This window comes from Apteryx mantelli, chromosome 4, assembly GCF_036417845.1.
Source record: "Apteryx mantelli isolate bAptMan1 chromosome 4, bAptMan1.hap1, whole genome shotgun sequence".
Classification (NCBI taxonomy): domain Eukaryota; kingdom Metazoa; phylum Chordata; class Aves; order Apterygiformes; family Apterygidae; genus Apteryx; species Apteryx mantelli.
Window position 1 is genome coordinate 77812204 of NC_089981.1, and position 27006 is coordinate 77839209.

At 35.5% G+C, this 27006-nt stretch overlaps 2 protein-coding genes across 4 annotated transcripts in view; one reads left to right on the top strand and one right to left on the bottom strand.

Moving 5' to 3' along the window:
* WDR20 (WD repeat domain 20) overlaps window positions 1-2171 on the top strand; it is a 49434-nt gene extending 47263 nt beyond the window's left edge. The window contains exon 5 of one of the 3 annotated variants that reach the window (XR_001292284.2): window positions 1679-1694. Coding sequence is in view for 2 of the 3 variants with exons in the window: in XM_013940764.2 (XP_013796218.1) it covers window positions 1173-1226 (54 nt within the window). In the remaining variant the exon portion in view is untranslated. Of the gene's footprint in view, window positions 1-1172 lie in introns of all 3 variants that reach the window. The other 2 variants (XM_013940764.2, XM_013940765.2) reach the window with 2 other exon arrangements.
* Window positions 2172-3259: 1088 nt separating this feature from the next.
* On the bottom strand, window positions 3260-26653 carry MOK (MOK protein kinase). The gene is made up of 11 exons (XM_067294986.1): window positions 26524-26653; window positions 21708-21822; window positions 19831-19920; window positions 18064-18134; window positions 14099-14177; window positions 13543-13591; window positions 12349-12527; window positions 9867-9968; window positions 9392-9565; window positions 9051-9162; window positions 3260-7740 (listed from the first exon to the last, which is right to left on the bottom strand). Exons 1-11 carry the CDS (start codon window positions 26528-26530, stop codon window positions 7660-7662), a joined length of 1059 nt encoding a protein of 352 aa, XP_067151087.1. The 5' UTR covers window positions 26531-26653; the 3' UTR covers window positions 3260-7659.
* Window positions 26654-27006: the final 353 nt, after the last annotated feature.

The window sequence follows — 27006 nt, forward strand, 5'->3', positions numbered from 1 at the left end:
CACCTCTTCTGTCTATGGTCAGGGTTTCTTCTTTCAGTAGTGACTTCTCAGACTCTTGGATCCAAGCAAGAAAGAGCTCCTGTAGATTCTGAAGATGTGACCTAATTCTACATTCTGTTTATTAATTGCTGCCTGAACTTGTCTAGCTTGATGGATCTGAGTCACAGGCTCTTAATTTTGAGGTAAGAGACTAAGCTGGTAGCGATTTAGAGGAATTGCTAAAAGTGCATTTATCATTCCTACGTGGTAAGGAGCAGCACAGTGTTTTATTAATTGGTGTGCTTCCAGCTTAGCTGCCATTGTGTTCCTCAGTCTGCTGGCACTTGTTATAATTAAATAATGACATTGCTAGATGAAATTGCATTTTGATATTAAGCTTTTTCTACGTAAGTCTGGTATAGTTACTTTGATGTCAATGATTAAAAAGGGGCTACTATAAATCAAAAATGGAAAATATCTTCTGTAGTGTATAGTTGCCTTAATAAGGAACAGTAGCTTCCTGTCTACCTAGGAGTACTGCACAATAGCAGTATTATGCGTGAAATAAAGTAAAGATCATTTTATTTGAATGATACTGGAGTTAAATGAGGTGGTAAAAATTTTCCTGGATGCAAGCTTAAACTGTAATGGGAAATCTTACTGAACTCTTGCTCAGTGTTTCATTTCATTCTCCTTTTCAACTACCAAAAGAAGTATTTGAATAGATGAGATATTTTTCTATTCAAAGCTTGTAATGTAAGAGATTGAGAACTGTTCTGTATTTGACAAGTAACCTAACTTGTTGATGTTAGAGTAGGCCTGTTTGTTGCTACTCTAATAAAATGATGATCACTTTTGATGTATAATTTATAAAGTTTCACGGTTCACAATGACTCAAAGTGCAAGGTAGATTAAAATCAAATCCTTGGATCAGATTCATCATGTGTCATAAATGCACATGCTCTCTAACTTTATTCAAAGCTATTTGGTATGCTGTTTGACTGATACAATAGTGGGTTAGATTCCTTTGTAGGAAAGAAGGTGCTGATGTCTTGGAGAACAAGTGGTGGTAAAAAAAAATAAAAATAATAATAATAATAATAAATTGTACTGATTTTAGCTTCAGACTAATAACTTTGTAAAGTCAATATCAGGTTCTCTTGCTGGATTAATGTAAACTGCTTTGTTTGCAGGGTTTATTGTCATCCCAAAACCAGGCCAATTCTCCAAGTGGAACTGTAGTATAGCCATCACACTACTGCTAGCAAATCTCTGAATACAGGACAAGAAGTAATGACAGTGGAACCAGGAGCTGTTCTTCAGGCAAAGAGCATCGCAAATTATAATGTGGCAGAGTGTAAACATGGAATTATGTGAATCACATAGTAATTTGCAAAGGAATAATGTAATGAGTTCTTATTACAGCTAATACTGCTAGGCTGCTCACCCAAGGAAGAATTTGCATTTAAAAAAAAAAAAAAGCTTCCTTTGGTACTGCAGAAAAAATAGTAACCTTTTTGGTTTTCTTTATACTTTTCAAGTCCAGTGTAATTTAATCTATATATATAAATATATAAATAAAAGATATATATATATATAGTGTAAAATAAAGTATGTTTCTTAAATTCAAGTAAGCTCAATGGTTAAATTAGTACTTCACCATTGTTTATTTTGCACTGATTTTTTTTTTTTTAACCAGAGATGGCTAGAAGACAGCCTGGAATGCACTCATGGAAAATGAAAGTCATTATTTTCTGGCTACAAAATGTTATTCAGGAAGATGGATGCTGCAATCATAGATTTTTTTAAAACAAAATTGTTTTGCACTTAAATAGTTTAATGCTAATAGAGAATTACTTTAAAATTGGTGTCCAGGCACCAAAAAAGCTATGTTGTGGAGAAAAGAACCTTTGTATCTATTAAACATTTATTTTAATATTGTTGTTTCCAACTGCAATCAACTCTGTATTATATGTATAAATAATGTAATTCAGTGATGGGGGAGGGGAGTAATGGATCATTACACTAGAAATTCTCATCCATCATTTAAGAAAGTGATATTTCTAATTCAGAAAATACATATTAAACTACCTTGAATATGCATTTTGTTTACTTTCTGTTCAAATTTGATCATTTTTGATGTAATCAATCCTTTGTTGAATTAAATGTTTGGTACAGAAATATAATCTAAACTTTGTAGAACAAATTCCTTTTCAAACCTCTTACCTAGAACATTGCTTCATATTTAATATAGTTTAATTTTGATTAGGAAAATGAAACAATATTGTTCTGTTTTCATTTTTAATGGTTTATCTCTATATACATCATCCAGAGGAAGTCTTGCAGACAATTTTGTGGGGTAAGGATTTTGCAGTTGCATAATACTGTTTACTGTGCATACATACACATAATACTGTGTTTAGAGGTGAAAGATAAAACAACAGTATATATACACATCTTCTGACTTGGCTGTATAAAATTAACACATTGGAGTAGACTCTGCTCTGAGACAAGTTGTTTGTCTTAAATCAGATATTTTGTTTATAATTCAGCACTTTAAAATTGATAAGTATTACAGAGATGGACTTATTTATGTATTTGTACAGTTTAATACTGCTTGTCTGAACATACATTATTTTTAATCAGCTAGCACCAGAACATCTAAATTGTTTTTAGTATTTCCTGCAAAGATGAGAAAACAAAGTAGATGTTGCTCTATGTCAGAACGCGGAATGACAGAAGATAGAGGTATCAATCATATCTTTCCCTTTATCCTATGTAGGAACACTGGCAATTAGGCAGTTAGGCTTTGGCATTAGGGAGGCAGCGCAGAACTCGGGCTACTAGCTTGAGAACGTGGAACTTTCCTGAGAGTTTGCAAATACTGAACCTCAGGGGCATATGTTATTAAAACTTCCTTTCCTGATCTCAAACAACTTAAAGTTGGGTAGAAGGGTTGTTTTTTTTTTTGTTTTGTTTTGTTTTGTTTTTAATTGCAAGTAAGCTTTAGAAATTTTAAAGGCATTGAGACATTAATATTTTTCATACAAAAATGAAAATTTGGGGAGAAACAGCTGCAGGTAGCTAGTTGTAGCTAAATTGTAAATTGTACTTATACTTTTTAAATGCAGTTAGCCTATAGAAAACTGCCAGATACATTTTTAAGCTGGCATTTTGACTGTCAACTTCATTAAAGATGAAACTGTACTTTACATGTCTCTTATCTACTTCCATTCTTTTAAACTAGGGGGAATGGGAAAAATACTGAAACTAAGCAGCGTTATCGTTCAGAAGTTGTGTTTTATTAACAGATTGAGTTTCACTGTTAAAATACATGTAAACCTCATCACTGAAAACTAGTGTAGTTACCTCCCTGTAAAGTGTCCCATAGATGAGTGATCCATATGGTCTGAGTCAAAAAGGGCCAGTTTACAAAAGGTGTGAGGATAAGCTTTGAAAGACTTTTCCCCTAAAGCTGGAAAAAATGCAAAAACAGTACTGAAAGACAGTAGTATCCAACAGTGGAGCAATAATAGCAGCTGTTGGCATATGGTAGCAGTGAATGCTTTCACTGGCATATCAGTTTGCAGAGTACATACCTCTGCTGTAAGATCATAGTTGAATAGTGTACAAGGAGTGTTTTTTGTTTTAACTTCTTGGAAATAATATTTCTTCTGTACTAGCTGGTAATCGGTTAGAAGCTTGAACTGCCCACCCCAACCTGTTTTCCATAGGGAAAAAAATTGCTTTTAGGAAGAAGAGGGATACTAGTAACTTTTATCTGGAAAGAAGTTAGCATTCTGCTATACCTGCAGCTTTTATATATGTATGTATATATATATATTTAATATTTTAGTCACATGATAGGAAAAATGAGTGCAATACAAAATTTTAGCTAGACAAATGAGGGTAATAACAGTAGTTGCCAATAAATAGTTTAAAATTAAATGTATTTTAACTATAAAGCAAGTGGCAAAACTCAGTTTGCCTATTAATCCAACAGCCAGAGAAGTCTAAGTGGGCTCCAGAAGAGTAATAGCAAAAGAACTTGTTATGAAATAAATACCTGTGAAGCACTGTATGTGCAAAAATGTAAGTTCCACCTGAAAGCTTAAAATAAATGAAGAAAATATTCCAATGTGGTCCTTCACTTGAAATACCCATTTTTTATAGCAAAAGTGATCTGCAGAAGGCGAGATTGCTGTTTTCATTAACAGCCTGACAAGCACAAATACGAAAGTATGAGAGAGAATTGGTGATTTACAAAATACAATTCTGATATCCTTTTCTCTTAAAGTTAAGATTTCTGATTTCACTTTTTTTTTCCAAATCATGTCCCTGAATAAGGTGAAGGACAAAAAAAAAAAAAGAACCTCAACCCTCTTCTGTTGTATGAATAAAGTAATTACCTACCTGCTGTTAATCAGGGAAGCATTTGCAATAACACTTTTGAAGACAGGAAAATATCCTGTTCACACAGGATTTGAGGGAATTCTGTAATGACTTTTTTTTATTTGATTGTTGAATTAAAATATTTGAACTCTTCAGCATTTGTGGTTTGAGTAAAAGTTTCCAGAAGGGGTTATGAGATGCTACGAGTATAATTAACATATATCCATCAAGAATATGCTCCTGTTAATGTAAGCCTCAGCCTACTGTATTATCCTAGATAAGAAGAGTGCTGAGTCTGAATCATCAGTAGGTGGCAGCTTCTTTGTTTTGGTTTGGTTTTTAAGAATGTGGAGACTACTAGTAAATTTGATTCCTTCAACAGCTGATAAGACCTTCATAATTGTGGAGACCAAGATCTCTCAGATAAAATAAGTTACCTACTTTTAGACCATCAATTTTACTGCTGTATACCATGCTCAATTGAAATTTATAATACCAAACAACTTGCCGCTGTCTTCTAGAAAAAAACAAAACCCAAAAAACACTGGATAAGCTCAGGGCATCTCTTTCACGGACTTCTAAAGGTAAGAATTTGGGCATTACTGCTGCACGATGTTGCCTGTAGACCTGCAGTCCTTAATTCCATTTCCTATGCTTAACAACATACTTGCATTGTTTTATATAAATGTATGCTAGATATTCAAACAAATATTGGCTTGCCTTATTATTGTTCAGGCTCCCTGACCATTCTGTTTGAGTGGTAGGAGCTGCTGAAATGAAAGCAAGACTGAAGTGAGGAGATGCTTAACTGCAACAGAGAATTCAAACTCAGTCACTTTGCCATAACATACCCCTCGATGCACTTTGAAATACCATAGTCAGGGATATATTTTCTGCATAGAACTGGAGGAAAGATGACCTTTATTCAGTATGAGTTTCATTAAAATGGGAAATAGCAGTTTACTGTTACATGTTAAGCTTTTACTCAATGTTATGCTGCTTTGCGGCTGACAGAAACCTGTATAAACATTTTATTTTTAGTTTTCCCTTCTTCTTTATAAGGTCTCCACCTACTGCCATAGAACATTTCCTCCATTAAGACTCAACTTAATTATGTATTTGATTAATTAGCACTTTCAAACACTGAAAACATGAGTGCCGGTCGGTTGGATTTGCAGTTTTAAGCTAGCAGTGCTCCTTGATTTATTTATTTATTTATTTATTTTAAGTATAATGCTTACTTCAAATTGTCTAATTTAATGCTGTATTGGAAAAGTCCTTCTGGTGGCTTTCACACACATTTTGGAAAATCACAATAATGCTTTCGTCTGTAGAGAACTGTCATGTTGTTGTCACATTGATCCTCAGTATATGAAAATAATACCTTCTTCAAAACACTTCAGATAAACACTAGACCTAGTGCTTTTAAGCAGTAGATCTCAAAAGGTTTTATAAAGAACTTCAGTATCATGAGCTTCTGCCCTTGCCCCACACTGAAAATCTACAATCTCAAATTGATGATTATCTTAGTAACCAAGTATTTTTTCTAAAATGTAATCTAGTACCTTGTTTGCTGCCTCTCACTTCTCTTTTAATATTGCCTTATCATGAGTGGCAGTGATTCATAATACAACATGCCCCTCACCTTCCTTCTCTTCCCACACCCCAAAAAACTCCCAACACACAAGAGCTGCTTGCAGTTAAATCTATCATGGAAGTCTGAATAGTCAAAAACTAAACTATAAGACCCTGATGTCTACAAAACATAGAAAACCTGAAAATGTATCACTCACTGTCTCATAATCAAAGGGGAAAAGGGTAAAAAAAATATAAAGGATGGGGAGTAGTGTAGCAGTGATAGTCACAAGTCTAGACTACCTGACTCTACCTAAGTTGATGGGCTTTTTATAATGGAATTGCTAGATTTTGGTGTCACTGTTCCTTTGACTTGGGTTGACAGAGCAAAAAAGTACATACTTACTCTTCTACATTTCCAAAGAAGCCATGGGACATTCCTTATTGCTGAGGGATGTTACTGATCAGGTAGCGTTTGTTTTTTTGTTTTCGGTTTTTTTTGTTGTTGTGCGGAAAATTTCTGAACAGCAGCTGAAGTCCCAGGGGTCTTTGATTACTGGTTCAGGAAGGTAGGTGAAATAGCTGGTAATGTCCCGATTATGAGCAGAATAACTTCTAGAATTAATAAATTTAGAATTTCAAAACAGTTCTTTGCAAAAACCATCTCGAATGTGTCCTGGTTGACAGAAGATTTTTCAAGCCCTAGTTAAGTATGGCTTGCAAAAAATCTTTTTTTTTTTTTTTTTAATGGCAGAACTGTTTTGTAACAGATCACCAAATGTAATTACTATAATTTTTTAGGGTGTTTCAGCAGTTTTAAATTCCAATAACTACTTAGGCTTTTTTCAAGTACAATAAAAATACTGCTTTTGACTCTTGCCCTTTACAGCACTAACAAACAGTAACATTATATTAAATTGTTATTGATGATCAATCAATGCAATGATTTGCTATGTGCAAAATTTCTGAAATGTGAAAAAGTATTTCTTTACTACTTTACAGCAACTAGCTGCAATATCAGTTGCTCTTAAAATTTGATTAGTATTAAGAACAATGGCTTAAAGAGAACTATGACTAAAGTCGATTTGCTTTTGAATCAGATAAAAATGTTACTTTATCTTTTTATCTAGTAGATATTTATATAAAAATATCCAAAAGTTACAACATTAACTCCATCAAAATGAAGTGTCTCAAATGACTGCATAATCTGCAAGTTCTCAGTAAAACTTGAGGCTGAAGCTATTAAATCCAGGAGCTAAATGCTTTCCAGAGCTGACTGAAAAATAAGACTTTTTTACATCTGAGAAAATATACAAAATGACAGGTCAAGCTAGTCATTTATAATATGAAAACTTACATTTTGTATACAACATTCCATTTCTAATACTCAAGCTCAAAGAATCCTTTTGTGTTATTTTTAATCAAACCATTCCTCCATCAGGTTCTAATAGGAAAAATTAGCTCAATATAAAGTGCATTCTGAGCTCTGCCAAAACAATGCTTTAATTAAATATTGCTAGTCTTCAGGAATAGAATACCAGAATTCTAGGTAATTCTAGACCTTCATAACCTTGTGGATTTTTCCTATGAATTATCAGAGTAACACAAAATAAGGCACTGTTCTTGTTGGACCTCTAACAATGAAAGCATGGTTGGGTCTGTGTCACTGCATACTCCTGCTTTTCCTCATGCTCCACATACTCGACAAGGTGGTCAGTAACCTCCTCCTCTTCGTTCTATAGCAGGTAAGTGGGAATGTTTCAGAGAAGACTTAAGTTCCTTCTGTTTCTCAGACTGTTGAGGAAACAATAGAAGTTTTAAATATATTCTGTAAAACATATTTTACTGTTAATGAGTAAGTTAAGAGTCTGTACATCATTATTTGATCCAATAAATTTAACAGATTGTAACAGGGGTTTCCTCACTTTTTGTAGGTGCAGTAAAAATTGAATGCAATGTGGGAGTAGGATAGGAAGTCAGTTTGGCTGCTCCAGAAAGATTTAATTTTGGCAAATCTGCACAGGGAAGTCTAGAGTGTCATTTTGTTTTTTCCTGGGCTTTCCTAAGAGAATGCTTTTAAAATAAATACTATTCAATTGCTTTTTGAGAACATCTTAAAGAATAAAATTCTCCCCTCCCCCCCCCCCAAAAAAAAGAGAAAAATCTAACAAATCAGGAAAAAACCCAACCCGGCTAAATACTACTTCAACTAATTCAAAAAAATTACTATCCCACTGGATGTTTTTTGCAATTTTTTCTTAAGTAACTTCTTACAAAGCTTATGTTGGTGAACTCCATAATTAATTGGTGAAAGAAGCGACTGCTCCTCCAGGAGAGGAGTTCACGCTTTCAAGGTTAATTGCATGACAGAAAAACACTTGGAATTTTTTTGCTACTGTGATTTGTTTTTGTGAAAAAGCTGTTTGAGAGTTTTTCAAGTACTAAATGTTATCTCATCTTGAAGATACAGGGGACTCTAAGAGTGCATATGTTGAGAATTTTTCTTGTAGCTCAAATATAAACAAAGTTTTAGTTGGCCAAAATTTTTAATCAAATTTTAATTTGCTCATTTCAAGTGTCAAATATAAGTTCAGTTTTTTTCCTGGCTATCATCTTAGTACAGGATAACTAGCTAAAAACCAAACAAATAAACTCAACCCCAGACTTATTTCTTCAAAGTGTAGTGTGAAGACCTGAAAAAAAAAAAAAAAAAACCAGAAAACCCCATATTTTCTGTCTCTGCTAGAACTTCATCTGTAACCGCCCCCCCCCTTTTTTTTTAAACCTCAAGGGTAGATGAAGGAGAAAGAGGAGGATGATATCTTAAGAACTGTGGAACTGACTCTGACTAATAGCAACTGTTAAAACTATCTACTGAAAGGATTATGTAGTATCACAGCTTTTAAATTCTAACTCTTGTGTTTCAGAGCTAATGTGTGTGAGTGTGTGGGGGGTGCTGCATCAGACCCAATAAAGATCAGTGTCTAGGCAGACTGAATAAAACCAGTTAATCAGCTCAAGTAAAACATTTGTTTGTAGCTAACAAGCTCAGTCACTACTTACTTTCTCTAAATGGGTTGACCATTTTTCCATTTAAATATTACCTGTCTTTGCCTTTCCTTTGGAATTTGCCACAAATGCAGAGGTTCTCGCCCTGCAGTATTTCCTAGTAATCTTACTTTTTTGTGCATGGCCAAAGCTTGCTTATCGGCTGCCCTAAAATTTTTAGAAAAAAGCAAAACAAAACAAAACACAACACATCAATTCTGTTTTAGGTGAAGTTAGGACTCGGGTAGAATAATGCAAAGAAATATGTTGACTGAAATTTCATTGCAAGCCAAGTAAGCTTCACTTCAGTCTACTTTAAATAATAAATACACAACATTTCCCCCTCACACACACTTTTTAATTTTAATTTTCAAGATTGAACTTTGAAATCACTTGCCAGAGTTCTTGAAAATAAGGATGCTGTAATGCTTGATGGGCAGCAATTCTCTCATCAGGATCATATTTTATCATTGCATACAGGAGAGAGAAGCCTTTGGGAGACAAATTGTGCACAAGAGGAGGTATTCCTGTTCCTTTTTTAAAGGGGAAATCAAAACTTACAATTCTTGACCTGTGTTAAGCAAGTTGAGAACAAAGAGTTATTCATGAATATTCAGAAAGAATTTATATCTTACTAAAAAGAGTTATTCTAATCTGATGTAGGTAATTGCTTACTAGGGAAAAGTAAGTAATACTTGGGGAAAAAAATATTTTCTTCCCTATCAATTTATATCACTGGCCTTAAGTATAGTATGGAATTAAAATGCCAGGTGAAATTCATATAGCTCAGATTTCCTCTTTAGGAAAGCCATTAGAGTTGTACTGTGGATATGTAAAAATTGAGATGAATAACTATGGGAGTCCATACTTACTGCTTGAATTTATTGAGAGTTTTGTTAGCAGGAGTACCTATAACGTCATGGATTTTTGATATTTGGTCCAGTTCATTAGATCCAGGAAAGAGAGGCTGTAAACTGCAAGAAGAGATATTAGCGCTATAGAACACACAACTGAACTAGTTTAAGTGGCATAGCTGCCACTATGGCAAGAGGAAGGTAAGATTTAGGATTGCTCATTTGTAGACAGTTTAATACCAGCCAACAACTGAAAGATAACGTGAGCAGCAGATTAATGCAATTGTGTTTTTGGACAGAAAGGGCAAATTGGGTTAAAAAGAAATCTGTAGTTACCCTGTCCTCACAGTTTTGGGGTAAAATATGTAAAGAGAACATCTCTCCTGCTTGAAAAGTGATGGACATGGGATTATGCTTTCTTCTAGTGAAGCAGCAGATCCCAGGAGACATGTTTTCCTCCTTTTAAGACAGCAGAAACAAGCAGTCCCTCTTGCTGTATATGCACATATAAATGTATATTTATAAGAAAAGTTCCACTCTTAACACAATCGTCTTTGTGAGCAACAATACTGCAAAGATGGTAATTTGAACCGCACTCCTGAGCTTAACCCTCAGGTAATATAAAACTTGCATAAGGTCATTGAAAATTTTTTTTATCAATACAGTGATCTGACTTAAGTTAGGTACACTATTTTTTTTCCTTGTATATGTTGCCTTTTTCCATACTAGCAAAGTCCCTAAATGAGATATTGTATCAAGTGTTTCCTTTGACATATAATTGAAGAAACACTTCTTCGGTAGCACCAATTGATTCTTGAAAGCAAAACATTCAGCCCTCCTTGTGGAAGGGAAACTTCTTTTAACTGTTTGCAAATTCAGTCAAATGGCTGGCTGCACACTTCTCTGCACGTCTTCACAAAGCTCTGAGAGGAGGAAGGAGAGACAAGAGGTCTGATTGATATTGTGCAGCTATATCTCTTGAGACAGAAGCAGTTGGGAATGGCTTCTGTGTTCTACAACAAATGTGTTCTCTCTAAATGTAAAGCTGTAATTTACGGAAAGACAACTGTGCAATCACAAAAAAGTAAAATCCAGGAATCCAGACTGATAAGGAACATAAAGAGGGAGGACCAATGTTTGAAAGGTAAGTATGGCTGAGTAAAAGATTAAAAAACATTTTTAAAATGTGATCTAAAGTTTAAAGGCTTACTTAGATGTTCAACAGCAAAAATGACAAGATACACTGAAGAAAACCAAAAACCTGTCCATAACTTCCTTTACCTTAGCAAAGCTGTATCTTTTTTTATTTAGTTATTTCCAATAAACATCCCTCATTTCTCTTCCCTATAACCAATCCTGAATACATCTATCATGTCACTGAAAGCGTGCAGTGGTTGCAAAGACTGAAATTTGTTAGGTTATGCTAAAACTATGAGGAAATATATTTAAGTTTTTTTTCCCCACAAAACTAAGTTTGCAGCATGTAATTTTCTTGCAAAACTTCAAAGTCCACCTGATTCTGATTGCAATGGAAAGACACGGCATTTTTTAAAGCTACTTTGCAAGATAACTGCCACATTTGAGATTTTTCTGTTAACAGTTTTCTGACCAATGTAAAACTGTTTCTACAAGTTAGCAGCCAAAGCATACGAGTTGTCATTTAATGTGATGGTGATGGCAGCAGCTGCACTTGCCATGTGGAGGAGGAGGATAGAAGCAAAGCAAATGTTACCACTTCTGGTTGCATATCAGAGGCAGCAGTGTGGGAGGAGAGCAGAGAAGAACTGCTGCTGTTGCTAGGGCACAAAGATGTTGAAGAAATGCTCACAGTGGTTATTTTTTCCTTTTTTCTTGAAGACCAAATACAATTTCCTTTTTGAGTTACAGTTTTTACATCTTTGAAAATCTTAAAGGACTTTACTTCAGGTTTTCCTGAACTCTTTCTTGATTAGAACCCAGCTTCAAAGTATTCCAGGACATAAGGTAAGAGAACAAGTGTCTTGAACAAACCATTTTATAAACCATACTAGTAAGTCACAGAGATGGTCTTCTCTAGTCTCCTCTGTTGTTGCAGAAGAGTAAGTCAATGAAAGAGGAAAAAATATCATCAGGTATATTAACAAGACCAAGGATGGTTAGCCACGCTCATGACAGGAAGTGAGTCCTATTCTACAAATTCAGAGATAACGTAGAGGAAAGACATTTTTATCAAGCTTAAATATGAAGCCAGTGAAAAACTGTTCAAACAGTTATTGTCCCTGTAAATATTGCATTGTTGATACTATTTTCTCTTGAACATTCTACTGCTTTATTATTAACCTGCCATAAACTGAAGCAAGTACCAGACAAGACAGGATTATCGCTTCATGAACCTTGCAGACTAATCAGACAAGAAACTTCCACAAAACCATAGAAACAAAGATCACAGTATTCATACCATGTGCCGCTTATATGATTTTCCTGATTAATAATAAGCAAGACCCTCCACTTAACACTGTACCTTGTGATTTCATAGAAAACACAGCCAGCACTCCACATATCCGTTTTGTAACTATAGTAGCCATCTGTAAGTAAGCACTCAGGTGCTCGGTACCAGCGTGTGGATATATATTCTGTATATGGCTGCTTAGAATATATACTCCTGCAAGATCCAAAGTCTCCTAACTTGAGGGTACTCTGCTGCAAAAATAAATAACATATTTTGACAAATTAGAAAACACTGAAATATTCAAGCAAAGAATTTCCTTAAATGTGTGAAGTAGTCATCATAAAGGTAATCATAAATTACTGTAAGAATAAACTTTCAGAAACCCCAGGGGACTATATAGACATAACAATAAACAATAAAAAATACTTCCCTTATAGCAGATGTTTCATTATGGTAATATTATAGCAGTGAAACTGCATTTAAATAGCGAGCAGCTCCAAAGCTTGAAGAGATGTGTCCCATAATATGCACAAATAGCTTTCTATACATCATTAAGAACCAGAGCTAAGAGTTAATTGTAAAACATATGGACAACTACTGAAGGGAAGACTGCTAAATAGAACATCTGGATTAAGATATTTTCTTTGAGTTAACTGTGCTTAGCTTGATATAATAGGGGTGTTTGGCTTCTCTTCACAAAGGTTTCTCCTGTACACATCTACGATTTATAAGAAAAATCTATCTGCAGAAAATAAAATCTTATAAACTGAATTTTGAAATACTCACTCTTCAAACATTAGCAAAATAGCTCTGAAACTATCAGGAAAATAGATTTCAATGAAGCAATCATTTGAAAACTAATGTCTTCTGCTCTCTTTTGTATGAATAACTTCCCCTAACCTTAGAAATTAAATGGAGAAAGAAAGAGATGCAGAATTGAGCCCTATCGCTTGTTTTTAGGATAACACAGAAAGGAAAATACATATTCATACATGATAAAGAACAGGTTTTTAGACTGTGGTGAACACAGGCTAGCTATAATGCAACTGATTCATTTTAGACAATAACAACCTTGCTTGTTCATTCCTCTATACCAGGAATAAGATAACAAAGGCAAGTGTGTGTGAGTGTGTGTGTATATAAATATATATATACATATTTTAAACTGCCTGTTTATTCATGAAGATGCATTATGTTCTCAGAGTAGACAAAAAAATACTGATATACTTCACTTTCAGTTAAATATTCTCACACAAGATTAGTTACCTTTATTAATATGTTTTCTGGTTTCACATCTCTGTGAAATATTCCATTTCTGTACCAATATAAACACACCAAAGAGAAGAGTTCAGTGAAAGGATAAACATTCTCAGTGCTTCTAATTATTTGTAGAAAAAAAAAATCTTCTGTCAGAGTTATTGACAGCACAGTAAAAACTGAATTTTGCCACCAAGGTCGGACAACAGCTGCAGCTACAGCAAAGGAAGGGTAATGGAAGAAGAGCAAGTGCCAGAAGAAAGGGTCAGGCTTTCTGCTCTTGTTCTCACCAGGGCTGCAGAAGGCTTGGAAGTGCCACCCCTTCCCAGCAGCACTTACTGCAGCAGCTACTACAGCTGCCTCCTTTGGGGTGCTGGCTGCAGTGTCCGCTGCCAGCTTGCCTTCCGGGGCTCTGTGGTAGGCAAAGCAGCATCTGGGCAAGGGCTTTTTTTCCACCTTGCAGCAGTCTGCTGCCTGGACAACTGTATGTCTCTGCTTAGAGAGGACCCTGAAACAAATGCATGATAAATCTACTGCAAAGCTGTTGCTGAACCAGGTCTCTTACCTGTGTATGTGATCAAGAGATTTGCATAACTGGTACATGTAGTTTATTATTTTTTTTTCAGGTAATGGCTTTCTCCTTCCTAGAATTAAATTTCAAGTTGTACAAGTCCCTTTTTGCAAACAACAGAATACAACAAAAGTTCCTCTTTAGCTTCCAATAATACATTGATACTACCTTTTCCAGTTATACTATTTCTGTCATTTATAGCTAGCTTTGTAATCAAATTTCCACTCAAATTAGGACAAAATTTAAATTTCAGTATACCCCAGAATAGTTCAGCTAACACAATTGCCAATTCAATGGTCTATAAACTTCCTTAGCTTTTACTGCATGTTTTTAAGAGACTTGGGAAAGGACACTGCTTCAGACAATTAAGTTTTATTATAGTAATTTGCAGTACCTGTTTATCCAAAGTCTAATAGAACTGGAATATTTCATTTCTAAATGTCTAATTTCCTTTCTAAACAAAGTAACTGTCCTTAAGGTTCAAGACTCATATCAATCATTTCAACTTAGCGCAATGTTTAAATGACTGTGATTCTCATTTGACTTGCAAATTACAGGTCAACCCATGTAGTTTAGCTTGCTATTGCAGCTGTGCAATAATAACAGTTATGAAATTAATCTACTTTTCAAAACCATTCAATAACTACTCAGTTTTTTTCTTTCATAGGCTCCAGAGGCCTTTTAATCTTGCTGTAATGCCTTTATATAATGCTGCAATGTCATCAACAGAGGCAGAAATGATCAAATTTTTGAAAAAAACAAAGCAAGCAGTGATCTGCATGATGACAATAGTATGAGTAATTGGCTGGAGAAGAGGAGGGAGATTATCAGAACACTAACTCACTGAGAATTCAAGTCCTAGCAGGCAGCAGGACTTGTGTTCCTGATTACAGCGCTCCTCCAGTCAGTCACCATAATCCACTGAGCAGGATTAGATAAAAAAGCACTTGAAACAGAGTACCATTCACATTAGGGATTGTAAATGGTGTTTTCCACAACAGGATTTTTATTTATAATAGAAAAGATAAAATTTAGATAAAATTGCTCTATTCAAACCAACTCTGATTATTATCAGTATCTCAAAACCAGGGCTTCATAATAAAAGACATGCTTAATTGTTTTCTCTTTACAGGTCACTAGTAAAATGTGGAGTACATGCTCTTCTACTTTCAGATATATCATTAGAGAAACCTTATCTGGAAGTAATTAAGAAGCAAATCACAAGGCGGCAGCACTTGTGGCTGCAATCATTTTTGTTTAAGGCATCTTCTCCACCTCTCTCTGAGCCTTATTTTTTCATTGCTTTAAGTGACAAGACTGTTCTTGATTAAACAAAAGGCAAGACTGGTTTCTAGTTATTAAATTACTTGTGATATCACTATAAATTAATAGCAAGAGAATTATGACTTTGTGTAAAGACAAATAGCCTTGATTGAAATAACATGAATTTGTCAATGGAATTAAGGAAAAAGCCAAAATGATCAACTTTTCTGATTAGTAACATTACAGTGAACTGTCTTTCTAATTACAAAAATGTCTCCATACACCTTGTTAAATTAGAAATTCATTCTCAGTCTATCTATGCTTTTTTTCATTGCAAAATTTTGTACAAATCATGCTTGCTTGAAATTTTTCTGACTCAAAGCTTTTTATAGTTGTTCTGCACCTATATTAAACTTTTATAAACTTTTATATAACTTTATAAACTTTATGTAAACTTTTTATAACTTTTCTATTAAAAATTTTCAAGGTTCATAATATTTGGAAAATGACAAGTGTTAGCATTACTATATAGTGTAGGAGTATACAAGTCTACAAATTGTCTGAAATAGAAGTACTTTTATACACTCAGAAAACAGTTTTCTGACAGATCATCTATAATATACACAGTTTAGTTCTACATATTAGCAATGTATTCCTTCAAATCATAATACTGAAAATTACAAAGGAGCTCCTTCTACTTGTGATTATTATCCAGATATCCCCAATCAATAAGTGTTACGGCTCAAAATTAACTTTAATTTTCAATTTAATTACATACTTGGAATTTTTGTCAGATATTTATTATTTAAAATGACTGACACATGATTGATGGATTGGCTTTGCAGTAAGCCACAAAGAGCTGTTTGGGAGAGAAAAAGAAACAAACCCAGTAGTTCTGCCCCATAACAAACTGGTGTTGACACTTATGTCCACCTTGAAACTCATAAATGAATTTCTGAAAAATGCATCAATTCTAAAATGTTAAACGCTTGACACATTCAACTGAAACATTTTAATACTCAAAAACGTCAAAATACTTAGTTTTAATTTGCTTGTTCATCTGTATATTTACTTTCATTGTAATCAGAATCTCCACAGGAATCTGTTGTTCCTTTTCTCATTTTACTCTGGTTTGACAACAACCCTCACCCCGCACGCTATCACCTCATGCAGGGTGAAAGCAACAGTATATCATGGGAAACACAGTCCAAATAAAATGCAGCCTGTAAAGAAGAACAAACTGACAATCTACAGAAGTTTAGGTACACTTAAACTAACGTTTAGATAACTCTTAACTGTACCATTTCATATCAGAATTTCACCAAGACTTCATTTTGAACTGATTCACCATGAAATAACTTAAAAAAAAAAAAAAAAGTTGCAGGACAAATATCTTCCTACAGAAACCTTAAATTTGATAAAAAAATCTATCTATCTTTTTATTCTAAAGTTAAAAAATAGAGCAGAACATACTGCTGAAACTATTAGACTTATTTCCATACACTGCTTAATACTGTAGGCTTTTCACATGAAAAGAATGAGAGAAATACTGAAAAATGAGCACCAAATAAAAGCAAATACTCTGGGAAGAAAAGGTCAGTTAAAGTATAAACCTAAACATTTTGATTTTTATAACTGAAATACAGTATTTTTCCTGGAAAGAGAAGATGCAGGATTGTTTTTAATGCACTAGACTAACTCACTGTCTATGAGGGTTCCTTCCTATATTCTACTACTTACTCAGCCTTAATATCACAAGTTTATCCTGGTACAATAAAATGCCTTATTAAAAACAGCAAATATCCATGACTACTTCTGTGACAACGAGCAGAGTCAGAACAACTGTATTTTAATCTCAAATTTCTATCTACATCAGGAACAGGGTTATTTCCTTTGCTAGAGATCTGAATACACAATCTCACTAATGGAATATTTGGGAGCAAGTCTTTTACCTAAACTGTTACACTGGGTGCCAGATGTGTGTAGAGTTATTTAAATGAGTCTCCAACTGTTAAGGCATTACAAATTCAACAAAAATATCCTCTTGTAATACTAAATTAAGTGCCTTTTCCTTTGCTATATCCAATTCATTTGGTGTCTATATAAGACTTGATTTTAAATTAGTTTTTGTTCTAAACTTTTTTGCAGTAACTCTTCCTCAAGCTTTATGGTCTCTGATCTGCTTTGACAAACAGCTCCAAAATTTTTAAATATAGGAAGTTTCAGGGAGCAATGTGATTTTATAGCAAAAATTTGATAAAAGGTACTAGATGTAAAAATTGAAAATTATTATTCTTCATTGATTTGGTAATCTTTCAAACAAATGGGAATAATATTCTTGTTGCTTTGTTACAGTCCTGACCTAACAAGCAACCTGTTTAAGTTCTGTTATTCCTTGTTATATAAAGCAAACATTGTGTTTTGTAATCAGGGTTGTTCCCTTGTTTTCATGTCAGGTTTGACTGTAGAAATAAATGGCCATTGCCCTGACTCATTAGAAACCTTCTGCATGCATCCATGCTTTAAAAAATGGGGTATATTGCACTGGAAATAAATAACGTGTAAAGCAGTACAGCAGAAATTTTTGCTGTACATTTCATAATACGTAACTGTGAACAGCCAAGTGAAAAAAATTAATTCCACTTTGTGATCTTCACAAGGAGGGTCTGTATGTTTCTTAAGCATATGCTACATACCTCTTATCAGCTCATACATATTCATGTCCATAAGTTCACATATCAGTGAAAGGGAGCCAGCTTTTTTATCGCTGAAGAAACAAATAAGGAGACTTTAAGCTAGAAATAAAATTTACACGTTGATTTATACACAGCATAGAAAAAAGTACTTAGTTTAGTTAATATTAAACCCAGGTATTTTCATTTTTAATTGTTATTTTCCTCATAGAAGTTTTTCAGCGTAAGGTCTGAAGTATCATAGGTTTAGTTTATACTATCCAAAGTGTCCATTGCAAAAGTTAACTGATTTACTCCGTGAACCTAACTGAATGCATGTTTTCTGGGTACACCATTCTGTTTAATATCAAGAAATTTCCAGTAAATTAACTGATACAATCTTACAATAAAAGATAGGAAAGCCATTATGCCATGTATGAAAATACTTACTAGTTAAGTCACCAAAACTGTTCTGTTGCATGAAAATGAGTATCTGATTGGACTCTACATTTTGTTGACAATAGCAGTTTAAAGTATTATCACGATATGATACTACATCTGACACTATTTTCCATTTCACAGCCTGGCAGAGGCAGATGTCTTCTGCTCTTTAGCTTTACTTATGAGAGGATAATTACATTAAAGTACATCCCCTCTGCAATGTTCCATTAACCCAGAGGGCAAAAGGTTGAGGGTACAATCTGCAATCCAGTTTATAGACAGACTGTGAAAGAGCTAGGAGAGCTGGCTGGCCATCTGGATCACGCTTAGTTAACAACACGGCAGCTGAATCTGAGAATTGCAGAAAGCTAAGCTGCTGACGCGATTACCAGCTTTCCATATATTTGTGGGAAACGGATCTGTCAATAACAGTACAGTACCAGAGGCTTGAGCAGTGGAGTAAGACAACTTGAAAAGCAAGGAAAAAAAATATTTTAAAGCAGTCAACAAGTTGTGTTATGTATTTGAATAATGAACTACAAGTCTGTTCTTGCATAGTGATGAAGTATAACTCACAGTAATGGAGTAAACGCTGTTGTAAAACCCAATTTCTTTGTGAGACAGAACATGTCCTCCAAAGACACTTAAGTGCCTAACAAGGCAAGAAGAAACCCAACTTCACCACTGACTGATCTCTATTCAAATTCATAGCTCAGCTGCTGCCTAATTCAGCTATCTAAGCTTCTATCATTTGCAAAGGGGTACCTGTAAGGGTAGCTACAAAATGATGCTGCTGAATAGTTTGCCTGGAACCCTAGTTCAAACTGACAAATCAAAGCACATTCCTGGAAGTACAGAGCCTGGTCCAGCAGATAAGCTCTGAGCACGCCTAAACAAAATGCAGTCTCTAGGAGACATGAAGTTGTGAGCCGATGGATGTGTACATTTATCTGCCTTATTTCTGCTCCTTCTCCAAAACAGGCTATTCAACAGTCTGATAGTTAAAGCATGTTTTGGATATGGGAGACATAGGTTCAAAATACCAGCAAGTATTATATATTATGATATGAAGTTTAGCTATGGTTAAAATATCCCTAGTCTGTCATTTTAATACTGATGTTGAAGTATTTTTCAGATTGCTGCAAAAGAGTCAGAACAAGTGAGAACTACATCAAATCTGTTTAACAAAAAAAGGATGAAGACTTGTGAATTTGACAAACCTGCTGCTTTTTCTTTCTGTTGGAATAAAAAGCTGGTTAAATTCCCACAGGTTGTCTCTAGACTCAAAAGTTACTAGAAATAGTAGAAATAAAGGAATTAGGAGAAAGGAAATGAATACACCATACTTACAAAACAACTTCATGTAACATAAGGATATTAGGATGTGGATTCAGCCGCCTTAGTGCTTGTATTTCTCTCAGATTATTCACTTGTTCAATACTAAAGTTGAATTAAAGACAAAAACAAGTGGAAGACTGACATGCAATCAGGGACTGACTTACACTGTTTCTTCCCTGCCATAAGACTGCCAGAACCCCCTCCATTGTAGTCTCTGCCTGAACTCTCAAATAAAGGATCAGATAAATTGTTTTCCTGCTTAGTTTTTTTATAGAACAAATCCATAGTCTGGAGAATGGTTAGGACTCTGGCTTTATTCCTTTTTGCAGTCCAGAGTAGCTGGGCTTACCTAGACAAGGTAAGTAGCAATATATTGTTGATATGCTCCAGAGATCAGTTACCATCCCAAGTAGATAGCTGGGGAGGAATTTTGTGTCTCATAATACAGTTGATTCTAGCTGGTTTAGCATATATACCAACTATTGCTCAGCATGATGCTGACAGTCTAGCCTTGCCAAAACATAACATTTAAAATTAAGTTTTAATGTTAACCTTTTATGTGAAAAATAGACACTGTTCAGCTTCTCAGTTTAAATACTATGTTGCCCTTCTAGATGTTAATAAACAACAAAATTATATGCTACAGAAACTCTGGGGAGTATAAATAGTTTTGCACACTATTAGTAGATCAGAACAAGACATGCATGCCCTTTCAGTCTGACTTAAAGCTAGCCAAAACACCAAATCTTTATTTTCCAGTTTGAAACTAAGATAAATATCTTGTACTGCTAAGTTCTATTTAAAACACTATTATCTCTTGCTAAAATATAGCATTTCACCAAAAGAATGTCAGTCAATTTATCAAAGGGTTAAAAGCCTAAAAGACATTTTAACTATGCTACATGAAAAGAAATGAGCGCTTCTTATGCCCTACCACTGAATTGTATACCATCTGCCCTTGATGTAGTTAAGCAGTTACTGGAAATACATTTTTGACCATAAATTGGACAAATTTGGTCAGTAGGAGATAATGTATAAATGGACCAAGAATTTTCTACCATACAGCAGAGAATTAGACGTCACATTCCTTGAAGATATTTGGGTTTGTTTTTTACTTACAGTAATTTTTTCAAACCTCCATTTTCCTTAGTTTCTGAAGCTCTGAGTTACATTATGGAATCTCACCTAAGAGCAAAAGGTCCAATTTCACTTCTTACTTACAAATGTGTTACTCCCACTGACATCAATATGAAATTAATATATTTACCTAAAAATACAAAGTCACTAACCCAAAAGGCAGTGTTTGGTGATTAATCTTTTGGAGAATGTCCAATGTAAGTCTCCAATTCCACATTCCCCTTCTCATCTATTTTTCTAACTGATAAAAAGTACCTATTTTGTGACTATGTAGTGTCTTGCTGATGGACGTAATCAAATATAAATGCAAGTAGAAGGCAGAACTAATACTATAAATGGACTAAGGATAAATGTGGTGTTTTTGACTCACATTAAAACTTGAAACTGAAAAAAACATCAGTGGGGGGGCATTTAAACATTTCCTCCTGCTATTATGTACAGCAGGAAGAAAACAACATGAGCATATTCAGTGCATGTGGAAAGGAAGAAATAAACTATCTAGCCCTCATTCCTCTCATTTCACACTTGGCCCAGTGGCCAGGCAGCATTTACTAGAGTGGGTGACACCAATTCAAATACTCACTGAAATAATCACAAAGCCAAATAGGAAGTCCCTCCATTATCTCTTTCCATACTTTATGCAAACCTTTTTAATACTCGTATATTCAGAAACCTTTATTTAGTCTTAATTTCACATTTCCCCACTGAATTTAAATAAGATTATCAGTAACAGTATGATTAATTATGCATACCTTTCAAAATGTTGTTTCATGTGTTTACATGCATAGTATTTTCCATCCCTAATACTCAGCATCTTCAGAACATCAGAAAATGTTCCCTCTCCTATCTTACCAACTGGTCTATATTCTAAAAAACAAAAATATGGTGTTTCAGTATATTTAACATACAATTTTTTATAAACACTGCATATCGATCCATAACTGATTTGTTAAATTCTGACTCCTGGCATATTTCTAAAAAAATAGCTTTTTGGTTAACACATCAGTTATTTGAGAGAAAATAAAGTGAATAAGAGCAAATGGAATTTTGCTGCCCACATTATGGCAATCCATACTACTGAAGGTAAAATACAGTAATCCAATCTTGGAGAATAAACTACTACCTCTGGGCTCAGAGACATGATGCCTCTAGAGACAGCACTGAAATAACATCCTTTTTTTCTGCTGTGACACATTAGCAACTCATAACTAAGTTTAGTCTTTGTTTCTTTCACCAAGAATACTTTCTATTTGCCTTGTACTGAATGCATACAATTATTTTGAAAAAGCAAGTGTATCTTGGTATTTTTTCCAGCGTGGTTTTTAGCACAGCAGTTAGTGATTAAAAAGAATTATTCCCATATTAAATTCAGATATGGGTTTTCAACTGGGGGAAAAAAAAACCAAAAAACAAAAACAAAAAACCTTGGCTTTAATATTGAAGTGCATGAAATACCAGAAACAAGGATGTGAAAGTCAGTAAGTTCTAGTTTCACAGAATTTTAAGAGATGAAGCAGATAGTCTAAGGGTTATAAAGAAAGCTTTATTTAAATTAATTCTTGAGTCTTTTCTTGACTTCTTTCAGAACTGATGTTCCTTTTCTTTCCTCCTTTATTCTATTTCAGGTTTGTGATTAACTGTTGCCTTACCAATCCCACGGACTGGATCCTTCACCCACGTTGTCCTCCCCTTTCCCTTTATTTTTAGTACCTATGGATTCTATCCTTGATAATTCTTCCAGTAATTTCATCTGAGGAAAAACCAATTCTGGTTAGCTTTATGCTACTGCTGCTTTTGACAACCTCTTATTATTCAAGAAAGAGATCCAAAAACAGTCATCTTGGGGGAGGCAGAGTAGGAAACCTCTTATTCAACCTTTTACAGGAGTCAGAATGACTGTAGGAGTCTTGGGCTACCTGGTAGCAGTAAATTCAGTGAAATGCAATTGTATGTATTAGTTACTGTGACAACACTCCCTGGCATGGATTTGGCCCATGCCACCCACCACTCTCCTAAGCACCTCCCTAGCCTGGTGTAAGGAGTCAGAACTTCCTAAGGTCATTCCTCAAGTACAGTTTGTGTCCTATTGCCTTTTTTTGGAGGATAAGAGAATTTACTAGCATAGGTGTTGGGCCGCTTCATGTCAGTTGGTCTCTGTGTCCAGGAACATTTCCAGATGTGTTTAATTTACAAGTATAAATACAGCCTCAGAGTGGAGAAAGCCTGCCTTTTCTGTAGCCAAGAGATTTTGCAGAGAGAAAAGTTACTTAGGCAGGAACAGTCTAATTATGTCTTTCAACTAGCAATCAACTTGCTTGTCTTTATCTCTTTTCTCCTCCCCAACCTTCATATTCATTCCTTGTTACAAAAAAAGTCCTCCCTTTCCTTGTGATCAAATGCTTACCTGTTGTTTGTTTTAGTTACTAAAAATTTTTCCCATAAAAATCCCCCTTTCTCCAATATAGTAGCGACACCTCAGAGAGAACTGTCCTTTGCTCTTGTCATTTTTATCATCTGCTGCTAAGGTTCTTTCTAATCATCATCCATCATGCTGTTCCTCTGTTGGAAACATTTCTGTCTCCCAGACTTTCTTTAAAAGCTAGCTCTCTCCAGAAATTCAAATATCCTTTTCATTTCCTATACATGCTTTCCCTTTTTTCCTTAAACTGACAAACTGGGCCATCTAAATTAGAAAAATAGGAAAAACAGAGCAATTTATAAACAATGACACTGTCTAATGCTCTCTATAAAGAGAATTTACATACAGAACTATTTTAAAAGTAGAAACAGAATTTGAAAATCATTATGGTAAATGAGGTAATACCTGTCAAAGAGACTCCAAAATAGGGAAGAGACCATGATATTCTTTAATTCTGGTGGCTGTTACTTGATAAATCTGGTCAATTAATGGTGCAAGCAAGGTGATCCCTAACCTTTAATGATCACTAAGCAACATTACTGAGCAAGTAACATGCTTTGCTGGCAAGATCACACTTTGCACTGTTTCCTCTACACCTCCTCCACTTTAATTTTCCATTTAAATAGCTAGATATAAGCTGGAGATCATAAATTAAAAATACTTAAATCCCTCTCTTACAGAACTCTAAAGAAAAATTGGCAACAGATTTTTTTTGGTAGCAACTGATATTTTCCAATCAGTCACATACACATTGACTATGCTGTACGTTCACACAATGTCAGAGCCAGTCTCTGTGGCAAAAATACCCAAGGCAGCTACAAAAACCTAGCTATTTCCTGACCTATTCGGTTCTAATAAATGGCAATGCCATATATATTATTCTTAAATGCAAGTAATTGATTCTCTGGCATAAAAAATTAAAATTAGATTAACTGAAAACAAAATATGAATTTCTAGGGTATTTCAGCCTTATGTGTTAAAGATTCAAAGTACTTAGGCAAAAAAACACAGGTAAAGCATTATTTTATAAATTTATTTAAAGTATCAAAAATATATAAATAGAAATCAGATAGGATATGTTTATTTAATTTCTTGCTTGTATTTTCTCCTATACATTTATTTTTTTCCCCCTAAAGAGAAGTCCACATTACAGTGGAGGGCTCACAAGCATTTGATTTTATTTTATTTTTTAACTGAAGAGTTCTAGTAGCATAAGAAGAGTTAGCTCTTTATTCACTTTAAAACATTCTTACAGTACTAAGATTTTTTTCCATGTAAACACAGTGTATGGTATATTATCTTAATTTTCACAAAAGTAAGCTAGTCATACACACACACACACAAATACACATATAGCAAACACCTGAGGCTTTAACCTGGCAACAAACACTTAAGAGATAGCTATCCTCTCCACCAGCAGAAAGAAAAACAGCAAAGACACAAATAATATCAATTGATTCAGTGAAGTGCAGAATCAGGAATGAAAATTGCATTATTTGAAACTTCTCTTTGAGGCATAAAATCAACATTTAAACTCTCAACAAAACATGACAGGCCACTGCAGATGAGACACCTTTTCTCCTAGGGAGAAAATGAGAGAATGAACATGTTAAGGTTAGTTACTGCTTACTGCAATATTGAAAGGAACTCAGATATTCTAAGAATAATAGTGTAAGAGTTTATATAGAATAAAGAGAAATAAAATTTAAGCTTGGAGTGTATTAACAATTTAAGGCAAATTTTGAATTTGCATTCACAAGCAAAGAGTTTTTGGAGATACTTAAAAACCCACTTCAGCACCACATAGCTTGTTCTTCAAAAGTGACTCAGTGACAAACACAAAAGTTCTACCAACTTCAAGCAAACACTGAAAGAGAAAAATTAGGTTAAAACATTTCAATTTTAAGCTATGAAGCTTACTACATCTACAAAACAAAACTAATTACCAGTCAGTTTATACCTGAACTTGTGATAATCTCAGGTGAAGAATGACAGAAGTTTTAAAAATGCTACGAACATTTCAAGAGTGAAACTTCTGAGGAAGAAATGGAAGTGTCTTAATCGCACTCGCATATAATACTAAAGAATAAAGTCTAATCCCCAGTTAGTAGTTCTCTCATGGCACCTATAACAAGCTAGATACCTATCTTACTACCAATCCTCTCCCCTCCTTCCCCTTGTTTTCAGTATACACAGATGTTCAGGCTTAGAATAGCTAGAGGAAAGGCATAGAAAGGTTAGGGAAATGGAATAAAATTCCATAGAAATCGACAAGATGAGTACAAAAGACATGGCTGGTTACCTGTAAAAAGAATAAGTTGTAGCAATTCAAACTAGTCTAACACCACAAAAGTGGCCATGAGAAGGACAGAAAGGTAATCATTCAAAAGTACAGTTTAATGTGAAAGAGACTACGGGACCAAGAAAATTAAGAACAATATAAAATGAAAATTATGGTCAAGGGATGGAGCTCAAAGATTGGACCCATATTACTTTATCTAGAGAGCACAGAAAATTCATAATTTGGAATTAAAGAACTGAATGCAAAAATATCAGAAAAAGTTCTGCAAAAATCAAAATGGGATAATGATAAAAACCTAAAGCAGACATTTTGTTGTGAAGATGCCAATGTGTCAAGGAAGAAAAAGCCATGGCATTTACATATATCATAGATACATGTGAGAAGAGAGGAAAAACAAAAAAAATTAAGAGAGCAAACAAGAAGTTCAGGTTCACCTGGACATGTTGATGTGGCCATAGCACATAGATTGTTCATTCAATAAAATATGCCAAACATATAGACTGTGATATGAAACATGTGGAAGAGGACAGTAAGTAGTGGAAGGAAAGGCTTGCAAATCAAATGAAGAATGAGAAAACTTAGGGATTTCTGATCAAGTAGCTGGAGCAACCAGAAGACAAACAAGCTACTACTTCACGGGAACGGGAGAAAAATTTATTAGCACGCTGCCGAGGACCAGGACCGGGCACACAGACGGAGAACAGCCCAGGGCCGCGGCCCTCCCGGCCAGGCTCGCCGTGCGCCGCCAGCCTCCTCAGGGGCGCCGGCCCCCCCGACCCCTCTCAGGAGGGACCCTCTGCCCACAGCACCCCCCGAGCAGAGCCCGCTGTCTCCCCCGCCCCCTTACTGTTCATCCTCCGCTCGCCTGCAGGTCTCTTGGGGCGGGCGAGAAAGCAGCCGGGCCTCTCCCGAACGCCGAGCGCTTCCCAGCCGAGACCTCAGCCCGCCATGTTGTATTCCCGTCGCCCTGGCAACCGCGCAGGCTCCGGCTCCCCGCCCGAGGGCCCCGCCCCGCCCCTCGCGCCCCGCGCAGGCGCGGGACAACGGCCGGGACGCGCGGGGCGGCAGCGCACGCGCAGTGCGGGCCTGGGTAGCCACGCAAGCGCAGCCCCGCCCGAGAGGCGCGCTGCTCACCGAGCATGCGCACTCTCCCCCGCCTCCCTCCCGGCGCCAGCTGCGCATGCTCAGGCGCCGGAGCGCCGCTCGCGCCGCAGCGGGCGCCCGTTAGTCAGCGGGGCCGTTAGCGGGGTGCCTTGCCGGCGCGCTCGCCTTGCCTGTGTCACGGCCCGTCAACCCCTCGTATCTTCCCGCGGCTCCGGTCGTTTCTGCG

Bases quoted from the DNA above. Each gene is read 5' to 3' on its own strand.
- MOK (XM_067294986.1), bottom strand. The intron at 14,178-18,063 runs GTATGTAGCATA...ATTTAATTCTAG, and splicing joins TATGTATGAGCTGATAAGAG to GAAGGAGAAAGCCATTACCT. The intron at 13,592-14,098 runs GTAAGAGACCTG...ATATTGGTACAG, and splicing joins TCTCTTGATCACATACACAG to AAATGGAATATTTCACAGAG.